The 23787-nt window shown below is 54.8% G+C and overlaps 3 protein-coding genes across 3 annotated transcripts; all 3 read left to right on the top strand.

Moving 5' to 3' along the window:
• The first annotated feature begins 718 nt into the window (after positions 1-718).
• On the top strand, positions 719-5359 carry EFHD2 (EF-hand domain family member D2). Its single transcript, XM_036396223.2, has 4 exons — positions 719-918; positions 3832-3979; positions 4111-4245; positions 4384-5359. The coding sequence occupies exons 1-4, from the start codon at positions 719-721 to the stop codon at positions 4516-4518; spliced, it is 618 nt and encodes a 205-aa protein (XP_036252116.1). The 3' UTR covers positions 4519-5359.
• A 74-nt stretch (positions 5360-5433) lies between these two features.
• Positions 5434-7639, top strand: LOC118694902 (chymotrypsin-C-like). Its single transcript, XM_036396221.2, has 8 exons — positions 5434-6090; positions 6207-6298; positions 6376-6473; positions 6556-6681; positions 6798-6934; positions 7018-7163; positions 7322-7474; positions 7567-7639. The coding sequence occupies exons 1-8, from the start codon at positions 5907-5909 to the stop codon at positions 7582-7584; spliced, it is 954 nt and encodes a 317-aa protein (XP_036252114.1). The 5' UTR covers positions 5434-5906; the 3' UTR covers positions 7585-7639.
• A 13026-nt stretch (positions 7640-20665) lies between these two features.
• On the top strand, positions 20666-22581 carry LOC118695043 (chymotrypsin-C-like). Its single transcript, XM_036396428.2, has 8 exons — positions 20666-21032; positions 21149-21240; positions 21318-21415; positions 21498-21623; positions 21740-21876; positions 21960-22105; positions 22264-22416; positions 22509-22581. The coding sequence occupies exons 1-8, from the start codon at positions 20849-20851 to the stop codon at positions 22524-22526; spliced, it is 954 nt and encodes a 317-aa protein (XP_036252321.1). The 5' UTR covers positions 20666-20848; the 3' UTR covers positions 22527-22581.
• Positions 22582-23787: the final 1206 nt, after the last annotated feature.

Below are 23787 nucleotides of genomic sequence, written 5' to 3'. Positions count from 1 at the left end.
CTGGGCATGCAAAGCACCCCTGTGTGCTCAATGGCCAGTCCCTAGTGGGGCTCTGGGCATTGGTGTGGCCTGGTTTTCCTGCTCCCTGTGCTAGGAGAAGCTGGATCCTTCCCTGTCTGAATGCCTGGGTTTGCTTTGGGACAAAGCATGACCTTGTAGGCTTGAGTAGGTTAAAGGTGCTGCCATGGGCATCCTCTGCAGGTGTATCTGGAGATGCTGGGTTGCTCCATGACTCTGTGTGTCCTCTCCATGCCACCCTTGGCAAACTCTGGATCACGAATGGATGGAGATGGCAAGAGCACGGGTGGTTGTGAGTGCACCAGACTCCCCGTACCCTCCTTCGAGCCTATGGACTCATAGAATCATGGGTTGGTTTGGGTTGAAAGGGACCCTGAAGATGGTCCGGGGGGATCCCACCGGGGTATGGTGATGCCGGGCCCTAAGGATCATCCAGGCTGGTCCCGCCGGGGGATTGATGAGCCCTGCGGATGCTGCCGGTGGAGGGGAGGGGGTCTGAAGGGGCGGTGATGGCTGATGGAGGGCGGCGGGGAGGGCCCCCCCCGGGGCCGGTGCGGGAGCCCGGCGGGCGCAGCGGGGCCGGCGATGCTGACGGGGGCGGGCAGCCGGAGCCCCCCGGGGCGGGCGCGGAGCCGGGGGGCCGCAGCCCGGCCCCGGGGCGGAGCGGGGCGGAGCGGCGCGGCCATCCGGGCACCGCACCATGGCGGCGGCGGCGGCGGAGGAGCCGGAGGGGCGGCGGGGCCGGGGGCCGCGGCCGGGGCCGGCGCCGGGCAGCCCCGCGGGGCGGGCGGTGGGCGAGGGCTCGCCCGGGGGCAGCGGCCGCCGCGTCTTCAGCCCCGCCGGGGAGTTCCGCGAGTTCTCCCGGCGGCAGCTCCGCGACATGGAACGGCTCTTCCGACAGTGAGTGTGGGGCACAGGGAGAGTGGGGGTCCCCGGATGGCAGTGCCGGGGGGGACGGGGGACCCAGGACATCCCCGTTCCTGCATCCCGGCATCCTGGCTTCTGGCAGGGCGGATGTCCCAGCGCCTCCCGCCCCGTGCTTGCGGGCGGGACCCCCCTATTCCTTTTGAGAGGGACCCCCATGCACCCCAGCCCCTTGCGGGAGGGATCCCCCCGGCTCCTTGCCGGAGACTCCTCTTGCCCCAGCTCTGTGCAGCAGGGATGCCAAGGCACCTCCAATTCCTTGCAGAAGGGATCTCCCTCCTGCCCCTCTCAGGAGGGATGCCAGGGACACCCCTCTCCTCCCAAAACCCCTCCCAGGACTGGTGCCGGGGACACCTTCCCCAGCTCCTTGCCGGACGCGTTCCTGTGCGCCCCGAAATTCTCGCAGAAGGAGCCTCCTGTCCCCCATGAGGGGGTACCCCGGTGCTGAGGCCAGAGAAAGGGGTCTGAAAGAGGGGATCGGGGACCTTCACATTCCTTCTGCCGCATCACCGAGGGATCCCACATCCCTGCAGCTGCCGGGGCCGCAGAGGCCAGGCTGGCGTGTCCTCAGCATCCCTGCCCGCGCTGCGTGCCACCACGCGTGGCGGAGCGTGACTCGGAGCACGAGCTCGGCCCCTGGGAAGGGGGGGCTGGCAGCGAGCCTCCAGCCCTGGAAATTTCCAGGGGGAGCCAGAAATCGGGGTGACTCCAACCGTGGTCACGCTAGTATGCGCGGGAGTAGCCAGGGGCGAACGGGACAGCCCGGAGCATCCCCATGGATCCCGCGCTGCGTGCTTTGTGCAGGAGGCGTGGACACAGCGCGACTCCGGGAAGGCGCGGAGATACAGCACAGACGAAGGCATGGCTGCGACATGCCAGTACCCTCAGCCCGTCTGGCACCGGGGGAGGATCCGCATCCGCGTCCCGGGTGGTCTCGCTCGGACCCGAGCGGGGAGGCGGAGGAACTGGGGAGCCAGGGCTGTGACCCCCGTGACACGAGGCTGCGGGGATGCGTGGCGTGCGGGCACACCCTGTCAGCAGCCCTGGCGGTGCGCGGAGCCTCCCGTGCCCTCGGGGGGGCTCTCACCCCCGGCAGCACACGGCAGCGAGCCCAGCGCTGCAGCGGGGCAGGAGGGAGCCTGCGGCGGGGACAGCGCGCTCGGGGCCCGCGGGAGGACAGCGGCCGGTGCCGGGGCGATGGTGGCCGTGCCCGTGCTCCCGGCGCAGATGGCGGGGCGGGTGTCGGCGCCGCGCAGGCGGGAGCGGCGGCCGGAGCCGACAGCTCAGTGTTTGCTCTGACAGCTGCGGCGTCTCGCTGCAGCGAAAGGAGCAGCGCCGGGGCTGCGAGCCACTGGGGAGGTTTGGGAGCTGGGGCTTTCCCAAGGGAAGGATGCTCTGGAACAGAGCCCTGCCACGCTGTCCTCACTGCTGCTGCTGCTGTCCTCGGGATGTGACAATCCGGCTGTAGAGGATAAAGTGAAGCAGGGAAGGGTTCTGGCTCTCCACAGGGGAGATGGTGCCCTTTGGGAGATGCAGGATGCTGGTATCCCGAAAAAACAGAGAAGGGGATTGAAAGAAAGGAAGTGCCCTGCATCTGGGGAGGTGGCATGCATGGCATGAGGGGGCAAAGTCAGGCCAGCTGACCTGCCCCTTGCAGAGAAACTCTGTGGGATGCAGGATGGAGAAGGACTTTGGACAAGGGCATGGCGTGATAGGACAAGGAGGAAAGTCTTCAAAAGTGACAGAGGGCAGGATTAGTTTGGATACTGGGAGGAAGTTCATCCCCATGAGAGTGGTGAGGCCCTAGCACAGGTTGTCCAGAGAAGCTGTGGCTGCCCTATCCATGGAAGTGTCCAAGGCCCAGTTGAACAGGGCTTGGAACAATCTGGGAAGGTGTCCCTGCCCATGGCAGGGGGTTGGAATGAGGTGGTCTTTAAAGTCTATTCTAACCCAAACCATTCTATGATTCTATGATCCTATAGTCCAAGTGGGGTACTAGAGGCAAAAATCATGTGGGATCTGTACCCACAGCCCCACTCTGAGGGTGATGGCAGCAGTAGGCAGGGATGAGCAGGACCAGCCCCATTTTGGGGTCCCTGGCAGATCAGGAAGGTGCTGCTGGAGACACGGACAGAGCCGACAGCAGCAGGGGAGGTACAGATGAGTCACGGACCTGCAGCATGGGGAGCCGGGGCTCTGCGTGGCTGCTGCAGTGACAAGATACCAAAAAAAAGCCTTGTCACAACGGGTGCAGTGTGTAGCTGCCCACCTACAACGTGTGGAGCTGTACAAAGCGTGGCTGTGTGCTGGCTCCCCATGGAGATCCTGCTGTGCCACGCCAGCACGCTGCTGGCACAGCCCACGGTGCACAGGCAGTGGGCAGGGGAGAGAACAGCAGGGTGGCTGCGGGGAAGCTGGAGGGGACTGTGACATGGCCACAGGCAGGAGTCAGAGGAGGGGCATTCCTGACAGGTCTGTAGGTAGCATCAGTGAGCAGAGCTCACTGTGACCTGGGGAGCAGTGCCCAGTGAGCTAAGCCCCATGGTTGTTATCCCATGCTGCAGCCAAGGGGAGCGTGTGCTCAGGCTCCTGGCACAGGGAGCTGGCAGCAGGCTTGGCAGCATTCTGGCAGGTTCTCCTGCCAAGTGCCACACGGAAACAGGCACGATCCTGGATAATGCTCCAGGGGGTTGTTAGCAGTTCAGAGGCAGCTCCCTGTGGTCTGGAGAGCTGCCGGAGACCGTCAGTGCCCAAGTCCTTGCTCAGCCCTCTTTGCTTCCCAGCCAGTGTGAGAGCACACAGGGGTCTCCTGCTGGGGGTTCAGTGTGGGGGGCTGTTTGGGCTCTGCACCCCGTGGTGATGAGTCAGGATTGTGCCACCATCCTGCAGGTACGATGCAGGGAAAGATGGCTTCATTGACCTGATGGAGCTGAAGCTGATGATGGAGAAGCTGGGGGCTCCACAGACACACCTGGGACTGAAGAACATGATCAAGGAGGTGGATGAAGACCTGGACAGCAAGCTCAGTTTTCGAGAGGTGAGGGGATAGGAGGCTCCACGCTGGCAGGGAGATGTGCCCAGCCACTGTTCAGGCTGGTGAGAAGGTGGGCAGTGGCTGTGGTGGCTTTGAGGTCTTCAGGGAGCCAATGCTGCCATCTCCCCTCACAGTTCCTGCTGATTTTCCGGAAGGCAGCAGCAGGTGAGCTGCAGGAGGACAGCGGGCTGCACGCCCTGGCTCGGCTCTCTGAGATCGATGTCTCCACAGAGGGCGTGAAAGGCGCCAAGAACTTCTTTGAGGCCAAGGTGAGGCAGGGCTCAGGAGGTCCCATTGCAAGATGGCAATGCACCAGGGCAGTTTGGTGGCGGGTAGGCAGGAGGTGGAGATGTTGGGGTGGGCAGAAGAGCTTGGTGGAGGTCACAGCTGAACATTTCCATCTACAGGCACAAGCCATCAACGAAGCCAGCAGGTTTGAGGAGGAGATCAAAGCAGAGCAGGAGGAGAAGAAGAAGCAGGCAGAAGAGCTGAAGCAGAGGAAGGCAGCCTTCAAGGAGCTGCAGTCCACCTTCACGCAGTGACAGGGCCAGGCAGGACTGGTCAGCGGTGCCCAGAGTGGCAGCGCTGCCTGTGCCAGGTGCCAGCCGTGCCGGGAGCGATGCCCGAGCCTTGTGCCGCCCGCGATCCCGGCGCGGGCTCGGCACGGCGTCCACCTTGCTGGCAGAGCCCAGTCAGCCCCAGCTCCCCCCTCCCCTCTTGCTGTGGTGTCTGTAGGTGTTGTTTGTGCCCCCACATCCCCAGCGTGCCCCCCACCCTGAACAGCACCCTGTTCTCTGCCCACAGTTGCACTGGGGGTTGCTGCTGCTGAGTCCCAGGGGAGCTATGTCCAGAATGTCTGTCCCTGGGACACCTGTGCCCAGCCTGTTTTATGTTGTGAGTGCATTGGGAGGTTTGCAGGATGGGGGCTTGTGCAGGTGGCCGTGGTGGGTGTTTTGGTGGCCATGCTGACCCAGCATCTGTTGGTATTCCTATGTCTGACACCAGTGACAAAAGCTGTGGCAAGGGCCAGGTGCTGGAAGAGGGGCTCTGTGTTTGTGTGTGTGTGAGTGTGTGGTGCTGGAGGTGCATGCCCACGTGGCTGAAATGGAGCCCCTCAGGAGCTGTGTCTCTCTTTATTTTGGTCAAAGACATACAGAAAGGCAGCTGCTGGCTCATGGGGCTCTATTGTGTTTTTTTGTTGTATTCAGCCTGGCAGGATGAATGTGGTGGCCACAAGTGGTTGCCATTGGTCACTGAGACTCTCGTGTTTGTGGGTGGCTGTAAAAACCCACATCTGTCCCGCAGTGTCCCCCAACTGGTGGTATAGGGGGTGTGTTATGTTTTTTTTTTAATTTAATCCCAAATAAATATTATATTTCTAAAGTGCTGCTTGCTGGTTGGGTGGGGGGGAAGGAATCTGGGGAGTGGGGTGTGACCGTGGGCATGCAGTTCCCACTGGAGGTGGTGGCATTTAACAGGGATGAACTGTGGCTCATTGTGCCATCTGTATGGCACAATGGTTTGGGAAGCAGCAGGGGCCTGATCCAGGTGTGGGGATGTGTACCAAACACCATCAGCAGCGCTGCTGATACCTGCACCTGCCCCAACCTATAGAACTTGAGGGGCTGCTCTTGACCATCTCAAGAGTGAGATAAGGAGACCTTGTGCCTAGGGGGTGGTGGGGTGAGAGGGCAGTGTCCTGGGGGAGTCACTGCTCAGGGCTGGGGGGCAGCAGGGCGGCCCAGCCCCTCACTGACAGCATCATGGCTGGGGGGCTGTCCCAGGAGGGAGTGACCCTGTGCCCTGGCATGGACCTGCCCCTTCCCAGAGCAGGGCCAGGTGTCCCCACCATGTCCCAGCATGGTGCCAGCACATGAGGGGCAGATGTGGCAGTTCCCAGGCAGGACCATGAGTGCGATAAGAGCGGGCAATGGGGCTGAGGAGCCCCTGTGCCCACAGCGTGGGACAGTCCCCACGTGTCAGCAGCCAGCAGGGACACTCCAAGGTCCCCAGCAGTCCAGACACTATAAGAGGGGTGAGCAGCCCCACCACGGCACCTTTGCTCCGCACAACCATGCTGGGGGCCGTCTGTCTCGTCGTGCTGCTGGGCTACGGTAGGTGCAGGGGATGGGCAAGGGTCAGGGCAGGGGGGACAGGCCCGTGGCGCCTGCCCTGGCCCTGGGCACGGGCACAGGCAGCCTCTGATGTCCCTTTGCCGCGTGTCACACAGCCTACGGATGCGGTCAGCCGGCCGTGCCACCACAGCTGAGCTCCCGCGTGGTGGGCGGTGAAGACGCTGTAGCCCACAGCTGGCCATGGCAGGTGAGGGGGCACAGGGACAGGGATGGCGACAGGGATGGGGACATTCCTGCTCTGACCCTGTGCCTCTGCCCTCGCAGATCTCGCTGCAGTACCGCAGCTCTGGATCCTGGTACCACACTTGTGGCGGGACCCTCATTGCCCCCCAGTGGGTGCTGACAGCTGCCCACTGCATCAGGTGGGTGTTGGGGTGCTGGGGGGCATCTGTACAAGCAGCATGAGATATCTGTGGGGACTGACACTCGCTCTCCCCCTGGCAGCTCTTACATGACCTATCGTGTGGTGTTGGGCAAGCAGGACCTGTCAGAGGATGACGAGCCTGGTTCTGTGGCCGTGGGTGTGGAGAAGACGATCGTCCATGAGGACTGGGACTCCTACCTCATCATGTACGGGATGGGAGTCATCAGGGCTGGGTTGTGGGTGGTGTGGCCACAGAGCCTGGCTGGCTTGGCCAGGGACCCTGTTCTCATGGCCAGGGACCATGGTTCATGTCTCCTTGCAGCAACGACATTGCCCTGGTCAAGCTGGCAGAGGAGGTGCAGGAGACTGACACCATCCGTGCCTCCTGCCTGCCGGCTGCTGGCAAGGTCCTGCCCAATGACTACCCCTGCTATGTCACCGGCTGGGGACGCATCAGGAGTAAGCAGAGGGTCCCCGGGAGGGTCCTCAGAAGGGGGATGCCGGCAGAGGGTGAGAGGTACGAGCTTCTGCTCTCATTGCAGCCAACGGGCCCCTGGCCACGATCCTGCAGCAGGGTCTGCTGCCCGTGGTGGACTATGAGACCTGCTCCAAGAGGGACTGGTGGGGCAGCCTTGTGGAGGAGACCATGGTGTGCGCCGGCGGCGACGGCGTCGTCTCTGGATGCAACGTGAGTGTGGGCCCTGTGCGTGGTGGATCCCCAAATGGTGTGGAACTGTGGGCACTGGGAGGAGAGGGGATGGAGCCATGGTGGTGGATGGCCAGGAGGGATGAGGGGAGTGTTGGCAGGTGCCCAGGACAGATGGCCCTCACTGTCTGTTTGCACAGGGCGATTCTGGGGGCCCCCTGAACTGCCAGCGCGACGATGGGATCTGGGAGGTCGAGGGCATCGTCAGCTTCGGCTCCGGCCTGGGCTGCAACGTGGCCAAGAAGCCGACAGTCTTCACCAGGGTGTCCGCCTACATCGACTGGATCAACGAGGTGGGTGCCCCTTCCTCTGCCCCCACCCCACAGCGGGGCTGTTCTTGCCCCACTGAGGGTCTTACTGTGACCACCCTGTGTCTTTTTGGCAGAAAATGAGCGCGAACTGAGGACACGGCATTGTGGAGATACCGCTGTTGACAAGATAAAAGCAAAAAATGCTGAGCTGGTCTCGCTGGTTTTTTGGGGGGAGGGGATGTAGTGGAGCTGGGGACACACATCCAGGGCTGGGTCTGCTGATGCCAAGGTCCTGCTTGTGTGCTGGGGAAGGTGTCCCTGTTGTGCGGTGGGGCTGGGCAGGACTCTGCAGAGGCTGTCAGGCACCGCCTGCAAGATGCTTCCAGTCCTCAAGCCATGGCTGAGGCACGGGCCTTGAGGGTTGGCAATTACTTTGATGGGAGAGGGGCTGGGGTTTCTCCAGGTTATTCAGGGGAGCTCCAGGGAACCCAGCTGGCCCTTGGGGACAATCTGGAACACTTGGTAGCTCCCAGGGTGCTTTAGGGGACCTCGCTGGCACTGCCTAGATGAGGGCTGACTTTCAAATGGGGCCCTTGAGGGAACTGGGTTGGCCTTGGGGAGCATGAGAGTGTCTGACTGGTTTGGGAGGGTTCAGGGGTGCCTGCAGGAGCTCTCTTGGAGACGGAACCCTTGGCAGCTGCATGGCACTGCCGGCTCCAACAACAGGACCTGTGACATGGCCCAGGAGCGGAGCATCTTACCATGGATCTCCTTCTGTGGTGGCTGGAGGAACAAGGTGGGTGGTGGGCAGCACACAGAACTCCCAGCTGTGGGGTTCCCAGGAGGAGCCCGAGCTGCCCTGGAGGAGGCAGGGAAGGGTTCCAGGAAGAGGGCAGTGTGTTGGAGGGAGCAGGTGTGAAGGAGCTGTCCAGGAAGTGGGGCTGGGTGCCGCACCCTCAGCCCCCGAGCAGAGCCATCCATCACACCATCATCCCATCGTGGCTGCTGCAGCCCAGCCGGGATCCTCACGGGGTGAGGAGGAGGAGCAGAGCGAGCAGGGATGGACGGCAGCAGCTCAGGCTCAGTGGGGGACGTGGTGGACAGTGCCTGGTTTAGGAGCCATGGTGCCACTGGACCATTGAGCGGCACCGTCACCAGCCCAGAGAGCAGCACTGGCACCTGCACTGCGGCCCAAGAGCACTGGCACGAGCCCTGGCACCCTGTGAGCCACTTGGGGACTCTCCAGGGACTCCCTGGCACTTGTCAGCCTGCCCAAAGCTTTAGCAGGTGAAGAGGGATGCAGGGTGGGAAATGGTTTGGATGGGCAGGAGATGTGCTATGGCAAAGGAACTGTAGGGATCACCCCTAAGGCGATCAAAGGCCTGCCTGCCAGTCAGATGATGTGTGGAGGTGGCTACTCTGCACAGCAGGATGGGGCCAGGTACTTGGGACACTGGCGTGGGACTGGCAGCATGATCTGCTGGCTTGGATGGAGAGCTCCAGGCTGTCCATGGGAGGCTGAACAATGTGGGGCACTCCTGTCCCCTCTGTGTGTACCCACCTGTGCCATGGGGACAGCTGTTTGACCTGGGAGTGCAGGACCTTGGTGTCACAGCCTGTTGTGTGTGTCCTTGTGCGTTGTGTCCCATCCTCAGAGGGGCTTTGGTGTATGGAGGAGCCCTGGACAGGGCCCCAGAGTGCCACACGCCTCTGTGCTGGGGCGTCAGCCCTGCCCCACCCAGCCAGGCATTGGCATCCCTCCACCGTGTGTCTCACCCCAATAACTTGTGTCCCCCTGCCCAGGAGGTGGTCAGGAGTTGTGATCCCTCTGGGTGAAGAACCTTTTTCTAACATCCAGTCTTTCCTTGGCCAGATCTCCACCCGTTCCCTTGGGTCCTGTCCCTGGTCATAGAGAGCAGAGATCAGAGCTGCCCCTTGGGAGGAGCTGCAGCCTCCAGAGAGGTCTGACCTCAGCCTCCTCCAGCTGAACTAACCGTGTGACTTCAGCCTCAACTACTTTTAATCTCTATGGCTGCATAGAGTTTAATGAATATTTGATACGCTTACATGTTAATTCTCAATTATTGTTGTATTCTGTTCATACAGTTTATAACTGACACATTAAATCTACAGGTTAACCTAAAGAAGTGTAAGCTTTCTTTTTATTGAATGTCTAACATCTTATGTACACCCTATAGGATGTGTCCATTAGCAAGTATTTAACAATATGGGAGAATAAGGGGAAGTTTAAAAGAATACAACAAAACTTTGTGAAGTTCATTGCTTTTACTTCACTATTGAAGTATAAGTACTCATACAATCCCTTACATAAAAATTACATGTCAAAAGTGATCTTTACCCACTCCTGGGAATGAGAGCTCGGGACACCCAGGGACACATGAACAAACTCCCCTGACACTGAGCAGCATCCCAATGCTGATGGCTCAGAGCATAGGGAAGCACTGCCCTGACACATGGTGCCAGTCCACATCCTGGGCTCCACTCAGGGGCATTGTCTTAGGGTGTGTTCTCTTCCTATCTCTGGAGCAGTTCTGTTAAATGGGCAGTTTTATTTATCTCCTCCACAACCAATCCTCCCTCTGGGGAGATATCTTCTGTTAATGGGCCAGTGAGTCTCCTCATATGACTGGTAAAATTCCATCATCCCATTGTGAGAAGCTCTGGGGAAAGGGCCCACCAAGTATTCCTACCTGGATATCATCAGAGATCTGGAAGACCAGGGCAGCCTTTTCCCACTGCATTCCCAGAGGAGCAGCTGTCTTCTCCATTGGATTTCCAGGGCAAGACCAGGCCCATCTAGGCCACCACTGGACCTACATCCTTCTCCAGGATCCCTGCTCCAGCAGAACCACAGCTGGCACTGCAGGAGGGCTGAGCCAACATTTAATGGGACTGCTGCCACCTCCCTGACCCACAGGGGGTCAGGGCCTATTCTGACTCTGTCCATAGTTTATTTGTTTGTACTTTTACATTTGTGGGTTTTTTTAGTTTTCCTAGTAAAGAACTGTTATTCCTATTCCCATATCTTTGCCTGAGAGCCTTTTAATTTCAAAATTATAACAATTCAGAGGGAGGGGGTTTATAGTTTCCATTTCAGGCGAGGGCCCTGCCTTTCTTAAACAGACACCTGTCTTTTCAAGCTATGACAGATTTTTGGCGCCCAAGATGGGGCTCAAGGGCATAGAGAGAAAAAGAGTGAAAATAGGGAATAACAGTTCTTGAGTAATCTAATTTTTCTGTGCTAATATAGAACCTCTGTTTAGTATCACCATGTGGTCCAGCTTACCCTGGTTTGGGTGGCATGTGATAGTTGCTGTATTTCTCCCATTCAGGCCATTCAGGCCCTTATCTAAATATGGGTCCTATAACTGTGCCTACTGTGGCTGTTTTACAGTTTGTTTTATGGGTTAATAAGGTGAGGAATTAATGGATCTTTAAGTTCCTCTGGATGGCAAGCACATGAATTCAGAGCTATCACACACTGACTGTATGTTTTTGGGGGTTACTTTAATAATGGTAATTACTGTGAGGAAATGACACCAGGGGAAATTTTCTCCTAACCCTTCAACCAGCTTTTTGGGTCTACCCTACCAGTTTTCGAAGGGTTCAGGTGCACTCTAAATGCTAATGCTATCATACAATGGTTGGTGTTACCGATATGCCTGTTGTCTATTTAGCATTTAGAGATAAGGGAAGATTAACCTGGATTACCACCCTGACACCTACCTCAAAGACTAGGGATGCTGCTACTCTAGAGCCTGACCCTGCCTCTCAGCCCACCTCAGAAATGAACCCCCAGATTGGGTGGGGGTTCTGGAAAAAGAGATACACGAGATGAGCCAGATGTAAAGAAGTACATTTCCCCAGCTGGTGAGAAGCCCTCACCCTTCCTCAAAGAAGGAGAATCTGATGGTGCAGCAGTGGAACCCACAGATGTTACAACAGCCCAAGTTCCAGCTGAACCACAAAGGCAGTCACAGCCAGCAACAGCCGCCCCTGTGGAAACAAGGAAGTCTAAGATGAAATCAGAACACCCAGACAAGGATAAGAATGGAGGGCTTTCAAAATCCACAGGGGAGCCAGAAGTTTAAATCATCACTGAGTCTCTGACATACAAAAGTCTCCGTAATCTGCACAAAGACATTTTACAACGGGGACGTGAAGCTTATACAAACTGGCTACTTTGGGTCTGGGACCTTACAGGCGTGCAACTGGATGGTGGTGAGGCAAGGAATTTGGGACCCTTGACCCAGGACTCAGGTATGAATCAGATTTTTGTAAGGGAGTCTGACGCTGTTGAGTCAGGGACGGTAAGAAAGTCTCCAGTCTTCAGGTCAGAAGGCTCAAGAATAATTCCTTTATTAGCAAGAAGTTGCGAGCTTTTAAGCCTCACTCGCTACACTGAGACCTGATTGGTCTCAAAGTAGAAACATCTCACATTATTGGTGACTATGAATAGCCATAACAATAAACAATGATTCCAGAAAGAGACATAATAATTGTTTGAATTCTTTTGTCTAAGATTCCCAGGCTCAATCTGGGAGAAATTGTTTCTGTTCTCTCTTCAACTGAACTGAGATATGCACAGGAGTCAGAGTCCCTTTCCCTCTGGGAGCAGCTTTTAATGAGTGTCAGAGAGAGGTTTGTCCACAGGGAGAGAATGCAGGACCACCACCACAGAATGTGCTGGAAGGCCCTTGAGGAAGGGGTCCAACAGTTGAGAGACATGGCAGTATTGGAGGTACTCTTTGGGAGGGATGGACAGCACAATAATGACCCTGACAAGGTCAGGTGCACAGGGCAAATGTTGTGGAGTCTGGCAAATCTAGAGCCATCTCAATACATCACCTCATTGCAACGATTGATGCCAATACTAACTGAGAGACAGTGGGTTCTGTCACCAACAAGCTTAGAAATTATGAGAATATGATCAATGGCCTGGTGCAGGATCATGTCTCTGCTGCGATTAAGGAGTTCAAAGAGGAGATGAGGGAGATGCGGGAGGAGGTGAGGAAGATCAATGCAGCACCCATGGTAGTCACAAGCCTCAAAGTCAGAGCCCAACATCCCCCTGCTAGAGAGAGAGGATACAGCCCACGGGCTGACCTGTGGTTCTTTCTGCGTGACCATGGGGAAGACATGGGAAGGTGGGATGGGAAACCCACTTCTGTCCTGGCAGCATGGGTGCATCAACTCAAGGAGGGAAACACTAACCGAGGGAATTCCACTAAAGTGAAAGCAGTCTCAACCATGACTGAGCTGCTGAGTATGATCTGTCAGATCCCCTTGAAGGTACCTCTAGCATATATGCCCAGGAAAGAAATAATAACCAGGGTTAGAGGGGCCCTGCCTCTAGCCAGGGAGAGGCGCGGGGAAACCAGATCTTCTGGATGGCATGAATCCAATGGCCTAGGACATTAGAGCCACAAAAATACAACGCCTTAGTTGATACTGGTGCGCAGTGTACCCTAATGCCACTGGGACATGTGGGGGCAGAACCTCTTTCCATTGCCGGGGTGACAGGGAGATCACAGCAATTGACCCTGTTGGAAGCCAGGGTGAGCCTGACTGGGAAGGAGTGGCAGAAACATCCTATTGTGACTGACTCAGAGGCCCTGTGTATTCTGGGCATAGACTTCCTCCAGAATGGTTATTACAAAAACCCAAAGGGACTCAGATGGGCTTTTGGCATAGCTGCTGTAGAGGCAGAGAACATTAAGCAGTTGAACACCTTGCCTGGACTACCAGAAAACCCATCTGCAGTAGGACTCCTGAGGGTGTAAGAGCAAAAAGTGCCAATTGCCACCTCAACGGTGCACTGCCAGCAGTATTGAATGAATCAGGATGCCATGATCCCCATCCACAGAATTATCCGTGAACTGGAGAGCCAACTGGGTGGTCAGCAAAACCCACTCACCCTTCAACAGTCCTATCTGGCCTGTGCCCAAGTTTGACAGAGAATGGAGATTGACTGTGGACTACCGTGGCTTGAATGAAGTGACTCCACCGATGAACGCTGCTGTGCCAGACATGCTGGAACTCCAGTACGAGGGGGAGTCCAAGGCAGCAAAGCGGTACGCCACTGTTGACATTGCTAACCCATTTTTCTCCATTTCTCTTGCAGCAGAATGCAGGCCTCAGTTTGCTTTCCCCTGGAGGGGCGTGCAGTACACTGGAACTGACTGCCCCAGGGGTGGAAGCATGTCTCCACCATCTGCCATGTTAAGAGTATAGATACTTGTAGTGCAGAAAGCATACAGGCTTGGCTGATAGAGAAAGGGCAAGGCTCCTTCATATACTACTATTAAACAGGGACTACAAGAACCATATGAGAGTTTTATCAACAGACCTGTGCAATCACTTGAGCAGGCTCCTGATCTATTGGATGACATGCGGAATCAAATGCTGTGAACTTTTGCATTTGAGAATGCGAATGGCAAATCCAAGATGATTTTATCAACTTTGCCGAGAACCACGTCTATAGAAGAAATGGTAGAACAAATGGCGCACAGTGCCTTGAGCCAACAAGCTGCCTTTGTTTCAGAAGCTGTGAAAAGTGCTGTATCTACTCAAACTCAAGTTCTAGCTGCAGCATTAAAGCCACTGACAAAGACTAATAATCGCCCTAGACCCGGGAATAATGGAGGTGCCTGTTATCGATGCGGGAAAAAAGGCCACTTGCATAGAACTTGCTCCGTCACGGTATGGTGTGACTACTGCCAGTCCAACTCCCACTCCACTTTGGCATGTCGCAGTTTGGGAAACGTTAAGAGGAGTGTGGGGAGCAGCTGTGCGCAGGCAATAATGGCTGCTCAAACTCCAGAACTGGCCAACCAGCAACCCGGGGGAGCTTGGGGATCGACCTGGCAACAGCAGTAGACATAACACTAATCGATGATAAGCCACTCCGAATCCCTACATCGATAAATGGCCCATTGCACGAATCACAGTACCAGATAGGGGCCCTACTGATAGGCCGATCATCCTCCAGCCTTAAAGGAATCATAGTAATACCAGGTTTGATTGATGCAGATTTTACTGGGGAAATCCAAATTGTCACATATACTATGCATCCACCCCTACACATTCCAAAAGGCAGCAAGATTGCACAACTTGTACCATTGCAAAATCTTACCATCCAAGTATGTAAAACCCCCTTGAAAGAAGTCGGTGTGCGAGGAGATGCAAGTTTTGGTTCCACAGGAGAGATCGTCTGCCTTATATTGGATATGCATAATAGACCAGAGCAATGAGTGACCATAACGAATGGCAGTGAAACTATTACTTTCAACGGCCTTGTTGGACACTAGAGCTGATATTACTATTGTTTCAAACAATATTTGGCCAAGGCATTGGCCTCTTCAGCATAGCAACTCAGTGGTGAACAGAGTGGGAGGAGTGTCCTTGGCATGCCTAAATACTCAGCCCATCACCTTCCAGATAGAAGATTGCTACCATACTAGTTACAGTATTGTCACCGCCGAAAGGAGTGAACACCCTGATTGGAAGGGAATGCATGACACAATGGGGAGTTGTTCTTACCACCCCAGACACGGTTTTCTGGCAATGGCCCCTGTCGAGCAGCCCCCCATTCTAAAGCTGACTTGGGTAACGGATGAGCCTCTATGGGTAGAACAGTGGCCACTAAGCCAAGAGAGGCTGCAAAAGGCACATGAGCTGGTCCAGGAACAACTTGCAGCTCAACATATCAAACCATCTACTAACCCATGGAACACCCCCATTTTTGTCATTCCCAAGAAATCTGGAAAATATCAGTTGCTGCATGATCTCAGGAAGGTGAATGAGCAGATGCAAGCTATGGGAGCCCTACAACCTGGTCTGCCATCACCTTCCATGTTACCAGCAAGGTGGCCCCTGCTAATTATAGATCCAAAGGACTGCTTTTTCACCATTCCATTGCACCCTCATGATACTCAACATTTCACCTTCACCCTGCCAGCAGTGAATAAGGTCCGGCCTGCACAAAGATTCGAATGGGTTGTACTACCACAAGGAACGCGTAACAGCCCCACTATGTGTCAGTTGTTTGTGGCCACAGCCTAGCAGCCAGTATGGTGACTCTGGCCATGCGCCCTGATCTATCGTTACATGGATGACATCTTATTGGCACAAGAAAATCCTTTCACCAATGATCAGTTGCAGATTCTAACGGCAGTCCTGTCCAAGGCAGGATTGCAGATTGCACCTGAAAGGTCCAACGCACCTCATCGTGCAAATATCTTGAGTGGCAGATCACCAATAGTGTTATTTGCCTGCAAAAAACCACCATCACTACTGAAATCAAGAATCATACTGACATTCAAATCCTGATGGGCAATTTGCAATGGGTCCAACCCCTCGTGGGCATTACAAATGATGATCTGGCTCCTCTGCAGCCTCTCCTGAAAGGTACAGATGCTGCAAAACAGATTTCTCTCACCCCAGAGCAAGAACAGTGCATTTCTAATATCGGCACCCTTATATCCACACAGTGGGCATCCCAACGCTACCTATGTCTCCCTGTCCATGTCCTGGTCATTTCTCGACCGACTTCTGTGTTTGCCATTGTGGCGCAGTAGAAAAAGAAAACCAAGAAAGGAAGAAATGAAGACAAACTATATATCCTTGAATGATATTTGTCAGTTTCCAACCTAAATGAAGTATTCAAACCCAACTGGATACAGTAGGAGATGTGGTCCGGAAAGGACAAGATCAGGTGACAGCTATCTTGGGGATGGAGGCTGCAAGTATTCGAATCCCTATGAGCACATCTGACTTTGAATGGGCACTCAGACATTCTACTGCTCTGCAACTTGCGCTCTTAGATTACACAGGGTACATTTCAACAGCTCTTCCCAAAGGAAAAGAAGCTCAGTTTCTTACAGAGCATTCTTGGATAGCATTGGAAAAATATTCACGTAGACCATTAAAGGATGGCCTCACAGTATATACTGATGCTGGAAAAAACACCAGAAGAGCCACTATCACTTGGTACCAGAACAATCAATGGAAAAATCAAATTTTGCAAGCCCTAGCAGAGGATACACTCCAAACATTAGAGCTGGCAGCTGTCTGCTGGGCCATGTCACAATGGCTCTCTACACCGTTGAATATTGTCACAGACTCTCTTTATGTTGCTGGAGTGGCCCAAAGGATAGAAGATGCATTCATCAAGGATATACAGAACGAACGGTTGCTTGCCCTTTTCCAGCAACTGCAGAGAGCCACAAGACAAAGAATAGCTGCCTATTGCATTATTCACATTCGGAGTCATAAGTGGCAAGAAGGACTTGGGGAAGGAAATCACAGAGCTGATCAGTTGGTTAGCATGGTAAAGAAAAATCAAGCACCAGTCAATCAATTTGAAGCAGCCAGAATCTCCCATGAACAGTTTCTTCAGAATGCTAAAGGATTAAGGCGGCAATTCTCTTTATCAATAAATGAGGCCAAAGGCATAGTCTGCACTTGCCCTCAATGCAGCAATCATGGACCAGGCCTCAGAATAGGAGTAAATCCAAAAGGTTTACAAGCCTTAGAACTCTGGCAAATGGATGTAACTCATGTACCCAAGTTCAGAAGATTAAAATATGTTCATGTCACCATCTATACCTTTTCAAAATTTATATGGGCCACTGCACAACCAGGAGAAAAAGCTGTTCATGTTTGTAAACATTTGACTGCCTGCTTCACCGTTTTGGGCATACCAGAGCTGAGAAAAACTGATAATGGGCCCGCCTACACTAGCAATGCGGTCCGACAATTCATGCTCACATGGCGAGTGCAACACAAAACAGGCATTCCAAACTCCCCTACAGGACAAGCTATTGTAGAGAGAAACAACAGAACTTTAAAGGACTATTTAAGCAAATTCAAGGAGGTCCTCAATCCAAAAGAACTAGTGAATCGAACCTTATTTGTGTTGAAACATCTTAGCAAGCAGCTCAGCTCTTTGAGTGAGATCAGCTCTTTGATGAATTCAGCTCTTTAACAATTTCAGCTCTTTGCTTGCTAAGTGCCTCAGCAGATGCAGGGATGAGAGAAGAGAAGAGTTGTATGAAGTTCCACAGATTTTTATAATAAGCTTTATTGGAAGCTTCTACTAAGGGTGACAGTGACAGCTCTTCTGCCAAACTGGGCAGAAGTAGGGATTATATGGGGTATGTGGGTTTTGGCAAACAGTCCAACAGAAAGGGTCAAGGTGAATATGACCTATAGTGTTACAGAGAGATAACAAGGGTCCGAAGGTGGAAGACGGGTTTCTTGGTCCAGTCATCATGACTAGGCATTTCTTCTCTAAGGCAACTGACCACCAGGGGGGCCTTGCAAGCTCTGTGGCTGCTACACTTGGGGGAGAACCCTTTAGAAATTGGGAAATGGACTTAGCAAAAGTGACCTAGATGGTCAATACCCGAGGGTCCATCAATCGAGCTGGTCCTGCCCAGTCTGAGCCCTTGCACACAGTGGATGGAAACAATGTCCCTGTGGTACATATGAAAGGTATTTTAGGAAAGACTACTTGGATTAATCCCACCTCAGGCAAAGACAAACCCATCTGTGGGATTGTTTTTGCTCAAGGACCTGGTTACACTTGGTGGGTAATGCAGAAAGATAGAGAAACCCATTGTGTACCACAGGAAAACCTAGTTTTAAGTGAGAACTGTGTGTAAGATTTCATTGAGTAGAGTTTATTTATTTGAGTATGATGCAGAAAGTAATAGAATAAGGAGTGAGTAATGCCTTAGGCTGGAAATGGGTGTGTGTATTCTATTCCTATATGTGGAGCAGTTCTCTTCTGTTAAATGGGCAGTTTTATTTATCTCTTCCACAACCAATCCTCCCTCTGGGAGATATTTTCTGTTAATGGGCCATTGAGTCTCACCACATGACTGATAAAATTCCATCATTCCATTGTGAGAAGCTCTGCCCAGAGGGAGGAGCCAAGCATTACTACCTGGATATAATCTGACATTTGGAAGACCAGGGCAGCCTTTTCCCACTGCATTCCCAGAGAAGCAGCTGTCTTTCCACTGGATTCCCAGTGCAAGACCAGGCCCATCTACACCAACCCTGGACCTTCAGAGGAAACTCCACCCTTCTACAGGATCCCTGCTCCAACAGAACGACAGCTGGCACTGCAGGAGGGCTGAGCCAACATTTAATGGGACTGCTGCCAACAGGGTGTCAGGGCCTATTCTGACTCTGTCAATAGTTTATTTGTTTGTACTATTACATTTGTATTTTCTTAGTTTTCCTAGTAAAGAACTGTTATTCCTATTCCCATATCTTTGCCTGAGAGCCGTTTAATTTCAAAATTTTAGCAATTCAGAGGGAGGGGGTTTATATTTTCCATTTCAGGGGATGTTCCTGCCTTCCTTAGCAGACACCTGTCTTTTCAATCCAAGACAGGCATCCAGCACTGAAACGCAAGGAGGAGGGAGAAGAGCAGTGGGGCCCATGGAGAAAGCCCAAAAGAGCATTTCCCCATCTCTCCCTCAGCCCCCACTCTCCTCCAGCTCCACCACACACCCCAACACCACAGCTGTGCCACTGCAATGCTTCTGGTCTGTTCTAACCTCCACCAAGAATGTCCCAGGAAGGGACAAGCCACTGCAGTCCACATCATGGAAGAAGGAAAAGGAAAAGATGGAGCCATCTGTGCCCAAACTCAAGCACCAGCTCCCTGCATCCCCAGCCCATGGGACAGCCCAGTCCCAAGGCTCCACTGGCAAGAGAACTGGGGAAATAAACAGGGAGAAGAGTGCATGGTCACCTTTCTCAAAGGAAAACAGGTCCAGGGGAGATGGGATCAGCCCCAGCACCACCTGTACACCCAGGTGCCCTGTGCAGAAGTAGCCAAGACAGAACAGGGCAACCCAGATTCTCACACCACAGGTGGTGGGGAAGGGGGCACATGTGCAACTGAGTTCTTGGAAAACCTTGGGCAGAGGCAAGGCCATTCCAGCCACATCCTGGCTCCTGCTGGACCCCCTTGGGGTGCTTGGCTGGCCCTGGCTCCCTCTGGCAGAAGTAGCCACACCTGTCCAGGTGCTCTTCTCCAGCCACACGTGGGCATTGGCCTCCACCACTGCCCTGGGGCACCCACCACCAACCAAAGATACAAAGATACAAAAAGAACCCCCAAAAATAAACTTCTACAGTTATCTTCAAACCATAATCACAACAATCTAAAATGACAACATAAAGCAAAGCAAAAGCCACCCAAATCCAAACGCATGCAATTGACTGTCATACATGGAACAGCCACTCACCCCCAGGCTTTCCTGAGCACAGAATGTACCACCAGCACCCACAATGATGCCACAGCCAAGGCAGCAGCCAGGAAGAAGCACCCAGACATGCCAAGGATGGATACACAAGGTGAACAAACACTGACAGGGACTCAGAGATCCCCAGTGATGAGCCTTTCAGGAAAGGGAGCACCTTATCTCTGGGGAACTGAGGAGCCGGGTGTTAGGAAGGATGAAAGTTTGAAAAAAAAGTCAGACAGATATGCATGCTTAGCAGAAAGATTTTTGGATGTAGAATCCAAAGAAGGAATAGAAATGAAAGCAAGTTTGGATATAGAAGAATAATAGATGTGTTAATTAACAATTGCGGATCCAGTTCTGCTGGACAACAAAAAGGCAAAGGTTATGTCGAGATGGTAAGAGGTTTTATGACTTAGAGAAAAGGATAAACCCACCTCAAAAAAGAAAATTATTTTACCAAGCAGAAAGATAGCACAGGCAAACAAATCTGCCAATCTTGCAAGTAGAAAAAAGGTCACAGAATTTTCCACTGAAAGAAAATTGAAAAACAAATTCTAGCTTAAACTGTAACGTACTAACTTTTAGTGATTGGAGAATAGTAACATGAATCTGGTAATTATAGCAGTTATGATAGGCTACAGGTAAAAGTAAAGGTATAGATTGGTTCTACTGCACTAAAACACACAGCAAAGAAAAGTCTAGAATTGATTGTATCCAAAATTAAAGGGTCTCCAAGCCTGCCTGCAGCTGGAACTGAAAGCTGTAGGCACAGGCTCTGTCACCCATGATCCTGGACTGCTGTAAATTCTTGGAAGTAATAAACTGCATTTTGGAGACCCACCTGGACTCACACATCCCTCATTTCGGCTCTTACAGCTGGGGGCAGAGAGTGTCCTGGGGGAGTCACTGCTCAGGGCTGGGGGGCAGCAGGGCGGCCCAGCCCCTCACTGACAGCATCATGGCTGGGGGGCTGTCCCAGGAGGGAGTGACCCTGTGCCCCAACAGGGACCCTGCCCCTTCCCAGAGCAGGGCCAGGTGTCCCCACCATGTCCCAGCATGGTGCCAGCACATGAGGGGCAGATGTGGCAGTTCCCAGGCAGGACCGTGAGTGCGATAAGAGCGGGCAATGGGGCTGAGGAGCCCCTGTGCCCACAGCGTGGGACAGTCCCCACGTGTCAGCAGCCAGCAGGGACACTCCAAGGTCCCCAGCAGTCCAGACACTATAAGAGGGGTGAGCAGCCCCACCACGGCACCTTTGCTCCGCACAACCATGCTGGGAGCCGTCTGTCTCGTCGTGCTGCTGGGCTACGGTAGGTGCAGGGGATGGGCAAGGGTCAGGGCAGGGGGGACAGGCCCGTGGCGCCTGCCCTGGCCCTGGGCACGGGCACAGGCAGCCTCTGATGTCCCTTTGCCGGGTGTCACACAGCCTACGGATGCGGTCAGCCGGCCGTGCCACCACAGCTGAGCTCCCGCGTGGTGGGCGGTGAAGACGCTGTAGCCCACAGCTGGCCATGGCAGGTGAGGGGGCACAGGGACAGGGATGGCGACAGGGATGGGGACATTCCTGCTCTGACCCTGTGCCTCTGCCCTCGCAGATCTCGCTGCAGTACCGGAGCTCTGGATCCTGGTACCACACTTGTGGCGGGACCCTCATTGCCCCCCAGTGGGTGCTGACAGCTGCCCACTGCATCAGGTGGGTGTTGGGGTGCTGGGGGGCATCTGTACAAGCAGCATGAGATATCTGTGGGGACTGACACTCGCTCTCCCCCTGGCAGCTCTTACATGACCTATCGTGTGGTGTTGGGCAAGCAGGACCTGTCAGAGGATGACGAGCCTGGTTCTGTGGCCGTGGGTGTGGAGAAGACGATCGTCCATGAGGACTGGGACTCCTACCTCATCATGTACGGGATGGGAGTCATCAGGGCTGGGTTGTGGGTGGTGTGGCCACAGAGCCTGGCTGGCTTGGCCAGGGACCCTGTTCTCATGGCCAGGGACCATGGTTCATGTCTCCTTGCAGCAACGACATTGCCCTGATCAAGCTGGCAGAGGAGGTGCAGGAGACTGACACCATCCGTGCCTCCTGCCTGCCGGCTGCTGGCAAGGTCCTGCCCAATGACTACCCCTGCTATGTCACCGGCTGGGGACGCATCAGGAGTAAGCAGAGGGTCCCCGGGAGGGTCTCCAGAAGGGGGATGCCGGCAGAGGGTGAGAGGTACGAGCTTCTGCTCTCATTGCAGCCAACGGGCCCCTGGCCACGATCCTGCAGCAGGGTCTGCTGCCCGTGGTGGACTATGAGACCTGCTCCAAGAGGGACTGGTGGGGCAGCCTTGTGGAGGAGACCATGGTGTGCGCCGGCGGCGACGGCGTCGTCTCTGGATGCAACGTGAGTGTGGGCACTGCGCGTGGTGGATCCCCAAATGGTGTGGAACCGTGGGCACTGGGAGGAGAGGGGATGGAGCCACGGTGGTGGATGGCCAGGAGGGATGAGGGGAGTGTTGGCAGGTGCCCAGGACAGATGGCCCTCACTGTCTGTTTGCACAGGGCGATTCTGGGGGCCCCCTGAACTGCCAGCGCGACGATGGGATCTGGGAGGTCGAGGGCATCGTCAGCTTCGGCTCCGGCCTGGGCTGCAACGTGGCCAAGAAGCCGACAGTCTTCACCAGGGTGTCCGCCTACATCGACTGGATCAACGAGGTGGGTGCCCCTTCCTCTGCCCCCACCCCACAGCGGGGCTGTTCTTGCCCCACTGAGGCTCTTACTGTGACCACCCTGTGTCTTTTTGGCAGAAAATGAGCGCGAACTGAGGACACGGCATTGTGGAGATACCGCTGTTGACAAGATAAAAGCAAAAAATGCTGAGCTGGTCTCGCTGGTTTTTTGGGGGGAGGGGATGTAGTGGAGCTGGGGACACACATCCAGGGCTGGGTCTGCTGATGCCAAGGTCCTGCTTGTGTGCTGGGGAAGGTGTCCCTGTTGTGCGGTGGGGCTGGGCAGGACTCTGCAGAGGCTGTCAGGCACCGCCTGCAAGATGCTTCTAGTCCTCAAGCCATGGCTGAGGCACGGGCCTTGAGGGTTGGCAATTACTTTGATGGGAGAGGGGCTGGGGTTTCTCCAGGTTATTCAGGGGAGCTCCAGGGAACCCAGCTGGCCCTCGGGGACAATCTGGAACACTTGGTAGCTCCCAGGGTGCTTTAGGGGACCTCGCTGGCACTGCCTAGATGAGGGCTGACTTTCAAATGGGGCCCTTGAGGGAACTGGGTTGGCCTTGGGGAGCATGAGAGTGTCTGACTGGTTTGGGAGGGGTCAGGGGTGCCTGCAGGAGCTCTCTTGGAGACGGAACCTTTGGCAGCTGCACGGCACTGCCGGCTCCAACAACAGGACCTGTGACATGGCCCAGGAGCGGAGCATCTTACCATGGATCTCCTTCTGTGGTGGCTGGAGGAACAAGGTGGGTGGTGGGCAGCACACAGAACTCCCAGCTGTGGAGTTCCCAGGAGGAGCCCGAGCTGCCCTGGAGGAGGCAGGGAAGGGTTCCAGGAAGAGGGCAGTGTGTTGGAGGGAGCAGGTGTGAAGGAGCTGTCCAGGAAGTGGGGCTGGGTGCCGCACCCTCAGCCCCCGAGCAGAGCCATCCATCACACCATCATCCCATCGTGGCTGCTGCAGCCCAGCCGGGATCCTCACGGGGTGAGGAGGAGGAGCAGAGCGAGCAGGGATGGACGGCAGCAGCTCAGGCTCAGTGGGGGACGTGGTGGACAGTGCCTGGTTTAGGAGCCATGGTGCCACTGGACCATTGAGCGGCACCGTCACCAGCCCAGAGAGCAGCACTGGCACCTGCACTGCAGCCCAAGAGCACTGGCACGAGCCCTGGCACCCTGTGAGCCACTTGGGGACTCTCCAGGCACCCCCTGGCACTTGTCAGCCTGCCCAAAGCTTTAGCAGGTGAAGAGGGATGCAGGGTGGGAAACGGTTTGGATGGGCAGGAGATGTGCTATGGCAAAGGAACTGTAGGGATCACCCCTAAGGCGATCAAAGGCCTGCCTGCCAGTCAGATGATGTGTGGAGGTG

The sequence above is a fragment of the Molothrus ater genome, chromosome 23 (assembly GCF_012460135.2).
Source record: "Molothrus ater isolate BHLD 08-10-18 breed brown headed cowbird chromosome 23, BPBGC_Mater_1.1, whole genome shotgun sequence".
In the NCBI taxonomy this organism is placed as follows: domain Eukaryota; kingdom Metazoa; phylum Chordata; class Aves; order Passeriformes; family Icteridae; genus Molothrus; species Molothrus ater.
This window is presented reverse-complemented; position numbering and strand designations above follow the sequence as displayed.

Excerpts from the sequence above, each read along its gene's own strand:
- EFHD2 (XM_036396223.2), top strand. The coding sequence starts at position 719 with ATGGCGGCGGCGGCGGCGGAGGAGCCGGAGGGGCGGCGGGGCCGGGGG. Across the intron at positions 3,980-4,110 it reads GCAAGCTCAGTTTTCGAGAG|TTCCTGCTGATTTTCCGGAA; the intron begins GTGAGGGGATAG and ends CTCCCCTCACAG. Across the intron at positions 4,246-4,383 it reads AGAACTTCTTTGAGGCCAAG|GCACAAGCCATCAACGAAGC; the intron begins GTGAGGCAGGGC and ends TTCCATCTACAG.
- LOC118695043 (XM_036396428.2), top strand. The coding sequence starts at position 20,849 with ATGGGGCTGAGGAGCCCCTGTGCCCACAGCGTGGGACAGTCCCCACGT. Across the intron at positions 21,033-21,148 it reads CGTCGTGCTGCTGGGCTACG|CCTACGGATGCGGTCAGCCG; the intron begins GTAGGTGCAGGG and ends GGTGTCACACAG. Across the intron at positions 21,416-21,497 it reads ACAGCTGCCCACTGCATCAG|CTCTTACATGACCTATCGTG; the intron begins GTGGGTGTTGGG and ends TCCCCCTGGCAG.
- LOC118694902 (XM_036396221.2), top strand. The coding sequence starts at position 5,907 with ATGGGGCTGAGGAGCCCCTGTGCCCACAGCGTGGGACAGTCCCCACGT. Across the intron at positions 6,935-7,017 it reads CGGCTGGGGACGCATCAGGA|CCAACGGGCCCCTGGCCACG; the intron begins GTAAGCAGAGGG and ends CTCTCATTGCAG. Across the intron at positions 7,164-7,321 it reads GCGTCGTCTCTGGATGCAAC|GGCGATTCTGGGGGCCCCCT; the intron begins GTGAGTGTGGGC and ends CTGTTTGCACAG.